This window comes from Dicentrarchus labrax, unplaced genomic scaffold (genome assembly GCF_905237075.1).
Source record: "Dicentrarchus labrax unplaced genomic scaffold, dlabrax2021, whole genome shotgun sequence".
Taxonomy (NCBI): Eukaryota; Metazoa; Chordata; class Actinopteri; family Moronidae; genus Dicentrarchus; species Dicentrarchus labrax.
Genome location: NW_026136720.1, coordinates 28,485,724 through 28,493,535, shown reverse-complemented (window position 1 = coordinate 28,493,535; position 7,812 = coordinate 28,485,724). Strand labels below are relative to the sequence as shown.

General features: G+C 41.4%; 1 protein-coding gene across 2 annotated transcripts in view; it reads left to right on the top strand.

Moving 5' to 3' along the window:
* spire2 (spire-type actin nucleation factor 2) overlaps positions 1-7,812 on the top strand; it is a 37,066-nt gene that overhangs the window by 20,685 nt on the left and 8,569 nt on the right. For both annotated transcript variants that reach the window (XM_051383182.1, XM_051383181.1), the window contains exons 8-9: positions 2,178-2,344; positions 4,508-4,730. In XM_051383182.1, coding sequence (XP_051239142.1) covers positions 2,178-2,344; positions 4,508-4,730 — 390 coding nt within the window. The remainder of the gene's footprint in view (positions 1-2,177; positions 2,345-4,507; positions 4,731-7,812) is intronic.

Here is a 7,812-nt window from a genome sequence, read left to right as displayed (position 1 = left end):
CCATAGCCAGTACAACCATTTGGAATGTCCTGAAGAAGAAAGAAACCACTGGTGTACTAAGTAACAGACGTCGAATGGGCAGACCAAGGAAAACAGCAGCAGTGACGACAGAAACATTGTGAGAGCTGTAAAGAAATACCCTAAACTGTTAGTGACATCAGCAAGAACCTCCAGAGGGCAGGAGTGAAGGTATCACAATCTACTGTTCGCAGAAGACTTCATGAGCAAAAGTACAGAGGCTACACCAGAAGATGCAAACCACTCATTAGAAGAAAGGCCAGGCTGGAATTTGCCAAAAAGTGCAGAGACAAGCCTCAAAGATTCTGGGAAGTTTTATGGACTGATAAGACAAAGATGAACCTTTACCAAAGTGATGGAAAAGCTAAAGTTTGGAGAAAGAAAGGATCTGCTCATGATCCCAAACATACAATCTCATCTGTGAAACACATTGAAGGTAATGTCATTGCTTGGGCTTGCATGGCTTCTTCTGGGACAGGCTCATTAATCTTCATTGATGATGTAACACATGATGGTAGCAGCAAAATGAACTCAGAAGTCTACAGAAACATTTTTGTCTGCCAATTTTAAGAAAGATTGCAACCAAACTGATTGATAAACGGTAAACAGACCTGTACTTGTATAGCGCCTTTCTAGTCTTCCTACTACATGCCACATTCTCCCTTTCACACACAAAGCCCATCGAACAGAAACTAACACATTCATACACGTTCACACAGTGATGCACAGCATCAGGAGCAATTTGGGGTTCAGTATCTTGCTCAAGGATACTTCAACATGTGGCAGGAGCAGCCAGCGATCGAACCAACAACCTTCCAATTAGGAGACGACCCGCTCTGCCTCTGCACCATAGCTGCCGGATGGTCCTTCATCATGCAGCAAGATAATGACCAAAAACACACTGCCAAAACAACAAAGGAGTTCATCAGGTGCAAGAAGTGGAAGGTTTTAGACTGGCCAAGTCAATCTCCAGACTTAAACTCTATAGAGCATTTTACCTGCTAAAGAGGAGACTGAAAGGAGTAACTCCCCAAAACAAACAACTGAAAGAGGCTGCAGTGAAAGCCTGGAAAAGCATCACAAAAGAAGAATGCAGAGGTTTGGTGATGTCAGTGGGTCACAGGCTTGATGCAGTTCTTGCAAGCAAAGGATTTGCAACTAAATATTAAGGCTTATTCACTTTAATCTATTTAAGTCTATCTGTTCTAATACTTCTGCTCAACTAAAAAATTGGTGTTCCGTTACAAATAATGCTATGTTCTAAGTTGTGTATCAGGTCCAGATGTAAATACCTGGAAATAAGAGGTGAAATGTTGATCTCTTGTCTCATATTCATATTTTGATGTCAAACCCAAATGTTTTCAGTCGACAGCAAAAATAAAGGAATTGGCCTCACTGTTCCAATACTTTTGGAGGGGGGTGTATACATATCTGAGTACAGGAGGAAACTGACTGGGGTTACAAAAGGGGCGATTTTTACAAACCAGTAGCTTACTTTTTCTCCTCCATGGCAACATTTGGATAACTGAAGTAGATAAACTTGTTTCATAGTTTCTTTCCATCAGTTTTGCCTTGCCTGTCATTTACCAGAATGATTAAAGATGCATTAATTGATCTGGAACATTTCAATTGCTATACTCCCCTTATAGCCCAGTTCTTGGTCTCAGCTCCTGAGGGAATATCTGGCTCTCAAGCTATTAAATACTTTACTATGTTTATCAGCTAGTCACTGTTTGCTGTTTGGTGGTGTCTGGTCTGAGACTGAACCAAAACAGTGAAGTTGTGGGCTGTAAAATCAAAACAATGAGCTGGGAGACTCTAAGGAAACTCAGTGCAGCTGAATGTAACTTATAATACTTTTCCGTGCGTTTGTCAGTATAAACAACCTCTTTCAGTCTACACACAATCACTTGACCCAATGTTCATATAAAAATATTGAACACCCGCTTTCTGCTCTGTGCTGTAAAACAAAACAGCAAATTTTGCTCCATTATGATTTGTTGACTCAGAATAATATTTGTTGGTTAACAGTAATTATACTCATGTCTCAAACTGAGTGTGGTAATGAGTTAGTGATGCTACACACTGTTGCGTCTCAGCATCACTGCCCTTCTGACTTCTTTGTTCCCTGACTGTGTTTTTGGTTTCTCTTTCCTCAGCATTTGGCTCTCTGCCCTGTCTGGCTCAGACTTGTCCTTGTAATGTCAAATCTACTTCATGCATTGACCTGTCCGTGTCAGAGCCCGGGCCCCGGCCGTCGTCCCGTCCCCGCATCCTGCTCAAGGCTCCGACTCTGGCCGAGATGGAGGAGATGAACATATCTGAGGTGAGGCCAGACAGCAGCTCCAACACGGAGATACTGGAGAGGTGTGGCAGAGGGGTTCATTGGAATCATTTTTGCGTCTCTTAGGGCTGACTGCTGTTTTTCACAGCACATGCTTTGTTTCCCAGCTTAACTGGGTTAAGATGCTTCTGTGCATTTACAGGAGGGCACAGAGTGGAAGTGAAACAATCACTGAGATGAATCCTATTTTGCACAAAGAATCAACAACTTGGGAAATGGTCTCTTTTTCCCCCCCTCTCTTGTTGTGTTGCATCAACCATCAAAACTTGATAGCGTCTTTCTTCCGTACAATTCAGTATTTCAAAAAATCTCCTCAGTGGCCCAAAGGGGGAGCTAGCTGCAGGTCAAAACTAACTTCTGTTCCATCCAGGGGGAATAACATGTTTACTGATGCCTTTTCACTGCCTTCTGTTTTCTTTTTCACCTCAGTTTCACATTTTGTATTGTTTTTCTCATTTGTATGCACTGCAGGTAAGCCAAATCTAGGTTACAGCTCATCCTCCAACTTCTTCTTCTCTTCCACTTTATCACCTGGAAGCTGATATTTTATAGAAGACACAAACACAGCCCCAGGCTCCTTCCATCCAGTAGTAGAGTCTTTCAAGCTCTATGAAGCCTCTGTCCAGCAGCACAGTAGTGGTAGAAAGTAACTAAGTACATTTTACTTTAGTACTGTACTTAAGTAAAGTAAAATGTAGATGTACTAGTACTTTACTTCAGTATTTCCATTTTCTTTTTTCTTGTTTTCAGAACAAAAGGCTTACAGTGTTACAAATCTGGTATGTTGTTAACAGTTGCTAGAAACAATAGGCCAGACCCCCCCCTCCCCACATATAAACACAGTTAAACAAATGAAAGGACATTTGACAGGAGTAATACATGGCTGTAGAAAAAAAGATTAAATTAAAAAACAAAAACAATAGTATTACCAGTGACAGCATCTTATAGAGTCAAATACAGTGTCTTCTGACTCTTATAGCTAGATAATGGTACAATATGATCTAAGAAGTATTAAATAATCTTTTATGTGGCACTAGGCATAATTTGCTTCCATTCTGAGGGGTATTAGCCGTTCAACAGAATGTGTATAAGCTCTAATATAATCTAGGACGGGGTTCCAGATCTTGAAAAATGAGCCTTCATTATCTCTAAGGACCGTACTCATCCTCTCATGAGGTAACACATTGAAATTCTCCCAGTACCATAATGTTACTGTGGGTGGAGTATCTTTAACCCATTGTAACAGGATGCATTTACGATCAAGGAGTAAAAGCTTATCAAGCAATTTGTAGTTATTATGGGAGGGTTATACTTCTTTAAAGGCCAAACCTAGTATGAATAGCCCTGAATCCTTCCTTACTGTAGCCTTAAAGATCTCTCTCAGCTCTCGAGCTATGTGATTCCAATATCTGCTGATCTGACTGCACTCCCAGTAGTGGTGAAAATGAGGTCTGTTTTACACTTACGACAAATGGGAGAAATGGTTCGATATATCTTGTGGAGGGTAAAAGGCACTATAGGATAAGATGTTCCTTTATTGATTCCCCATAGAGGAAATTCAAATTTGGCACAGCAGCACAGGGGAAATGTAGTGCAACAAGTATAATTAAAAAGAATAATAAAAAAATAAAAAAATATATACACTATATACAATAAAGTGGAATGTGGTCCAAGAGGATAACTGGATAGATAACTGTACATGTGCAATGTTTTAAGGTATTAAAAAAGCAAAAACAAATCATCAAATCATTCCTCTTACCACACTCCTGGTAGGTCACCTGGTAGAGCTGGCGTCCCTTGTCCATGGGTTCGAGTCTGACCTGTGGCTCTTTGCTGCGTATCATCCCCTCTCTGTCCCTTTCTATCTTCAGCTGTAACTATCAGTTGAAGGCAATAAAATAATGAAATAAATAAAAGCCCCCCGATACTTCTGTAAAAAAGATAATACCCATCTGTTCTATCCTGCTGCCATCTGGCAAGAAATACAGAAGTATCCGCTGCTGTACCAGCAGACTGAGCAGCTTCTTCCCTCACTAATGTTCCCCCTCCTTCCTTACCTCAACTGTCCCTGCCCCACACACCCTCACTTCCCTTTTCCTCTTCCTCTCCACCCTTAACCCTTCTCCTTCATCCCGCCCCTGGCAGGAGGAGGAGTCCCCAGACAACGGGGAGCTGAGGAGGGCAGAGAGTTCCCCCACGCCTCTGAAGAGAGATCGCTCCTTCTCGGAGCACGACCTTGCCTTGCTCCGCAGCGAAATGCTTCCCTCGCTCTCAGAGTCAGCCCAGCTGGGCGAGGTGGTCAGGCTGAGGGGTGAGAGGCCTCGTTCCAGGACGCTGACCGGCACCAGGCCGCCACCTGATCACAGAGGTCAGTATGCAAATTGTAGATTGATGATGCTTGGTGTCAGTTCTTTAGTGAATGAATGCTTATTTCTTATAGAACAATACACAACAACAAGCTTTTTGGAATTTTGAGAATTCAAGCATTCCAAATATAGGGAATATCAGCAAAATGTATAATGGCTCCTCCTCCTGCCAGGGGCGGGATGATGTCTGGTTGCTTCGACATATTGATGAAATGGTGGTTGCTATGTCTGTATCTGTGCACACTCTGCCTTATTCTGTATACTGATTGATATTCTGGCAGTCTCCGCCCACATGTGTTTTCATTTGTTTTGTGTTGTTGACTTTATTTAACTCTTTATCTCACCTCTTAATGCTTAACTGGCAGAATGGGCAATCTGCAACACTGCTGCCCACTGGCAGCTTCGGAATATTCCTGGAAGCTTTGGATATTGCTCCCCTGTCTGTCTGTTATTTTGGAATGGTAATTGGTACTTTATGTCTATTGTCTGTTTATTGTTAGAAGAAAAGTGAAAAATAACTTCTTTTTTTTAAAACAAAAGCTACAACGCATACCTCTACACCTTCATCCTGGGAGTATTAGGGTTCCCAGAAAATGAAATAGAATTAATTGTGGAACATTTCAAGTGTAGTGATCAGAATGATATATTATATCAGAATAAACTCCTTGAGATCATCTCATTTTCAAGGGGTCGCGACTAATGACCACTGAGTGAGTCACCTTAATTACCACTGAGTTATGGCCATTTATCATATTGCCATAGTAACTTGAAGACAACTTGTCATTATATTTTTGTATTATGTACTTTGGATTGCATGGATTCACTTTGTGCATGTCATCTAAATTTATAACAAAATCCTCTGACATACCACAAACACATGATTGACTTTTTTTGTGTGGTATTCCAGAAATTCCATGTACGAAAACTTGGACGAAACTAAAGAGTATTGCTGGAAAAAAAAAATGTGGAACATCTGTTCAGGTTTGTGGGGGCATAGAGCCATTGCAGGGGGGCACACATGACCGGGGGGGAAAAAAGAGTTAAATAGACCCTTTTCAAAATAGACATTTTGGCTTGTCAAACACTGGGTCACTGGTGGTGAAGGATGGGTGCATTGTAGAGATCACATATGTAATGTGCTCTTACTTCTGTTTGCAACCTCACATAACCTCACTGACAGCAGATCAGAGCTATGTCATATATAGATATAAATAATAGAGTGATGTAGCTCACTAGACAAATTACTTCACATGGATCTTCCTTGGGTGACATATTGTAAAGAATGCTGTTGACTACTTGAAAAGAGTTATTTTCTTACTATGTTTGTGATATCTTTCCCCATTTTGAAACCTGTGCAGTATATTTAATGTTTTAATGGTGTAACTGTAGGTCAAGTCTGGCTGTAGTCTACAGGGCTGAAGATCCCAATTTAGACTGTGATTGCGATTAAATAGATCATTAGATCATGATTTTCTTTTTTGGGCCAGGTCGCCCACACCTCTGGGGGCGCCCGGTAGCTCACCTGGTAGAGCGTGTACCATGTACAGTATGAAGGCTTTGTCCATACCGCTGCAACCCAGGTTCGATCAGTTGATCCAGTTTGTTTAACTTTCCACCAAATGTCACTGAAAGCAAGCTGGCTCACTGTCACACTGTTGTGGTTTACTAGGACACTTGAATAGAACAGAGCCAACATTACGGCTCAACATTTCTTTTAGGGCTGGGTGGCAGTCTGGATTACAGCATGTTCATTTGCTCTAACGTAGCTGTACACTTCTGTTTCCATTACAGTTATTCTGAACCAGGCTTCATTGACATTCAGGAGTCTGCAGTGAATGACTCCCAACCTAACACTGCTGCAGCTCATGTCCGTGGTTACATTCTCCCATTTGGCTGAAAGATAGTCAATGAGATCATCCGCTGTGCTGTTTTCTTGCAGTGAAAACCTGCAGACTCTCTGCCTTCTGCTGCAGATGATTCACACTCGCTGCACTTTTAATTCTCCTCCCACAGAGGGAGACACCTCGCTAGTTATATTGCAGCACAGTCTGCGGTTTCCACTGTCTGTATATTTATTATCTGAATATATTTACATATAATTTGGCCCTAAACTATTTGGCCACAAACAGTTGGTCTCCCTTTAATCAAAACTCAGTGTTTCTTCTTGTCCCTACAGTGCACTGTCTGAATGCTGTCTGTGCAGAGTTTGACTCTAGAAAGATGTTTTCACATTCATCTGCTGAAAGTGGAAAGTTTCTCTGTGCTCATTGAAAATCTGATTTTAAGGGGCGGGGCCTACCAGCATGATTTGTGACATCACAAATAGTCTGGAAGTCAGTCCTGGTCCAGTGTGCAACTTGTACAGTGTGATGTAAAAAACCTGAAGCCACCAGTGCACATCCACTGATAGAGGACTTTACAGTGAAGTAGGAGACATCTTGTGTCCAGCAGCAAAACTTTAGATATCAACAACATTTGCATATTCAGAGATTCTGGAGGTTTTAATGAGGTAGAAGGGGGAGATTACTTTTCAGGATGTGGAAATTTTACTTCTTGAACAAAACATGTCTGTCACACATTATTCTTCCAAGCAGACTATTTGTATATATGTCTTAACTGACTGACGGAGTGCACTTAGATCATTGATACAGGGGCACCTAGTCTAAACACCCTTTGAGAAGTCTCCAGCCCCTCTGGCCTGAGGTGTGGAAGGAACGCAGTAGTGCATTAATTAGAAAGCCATGACAAAAACCCAACAACTACTTACTGTTTCCATACCCTTATATATAACTATAGAATTCAATTGAAAGTAAAATGTTTTTCAACCTTCTAGGCAATAAAATCATTGACTTGTGGAGACATTACATCCCCACTGCTTCCAATCTATACCTCAAGCACCAACCTTTTTAAATTACTGTTACGTCACTGAAATAGTGGTGAAGTCCTTAGTTGACAGGGACTCTGCCATGAAGCTGTTTGGAGTTTTGTGATGGATTCTAATCAAATATAAAGATGTGCTGATAAAGTGTAACTGAGTGAAGGAGGGCAGAAGCTAATGGGTTTGAATTGTGTGCTGCTGGGGGG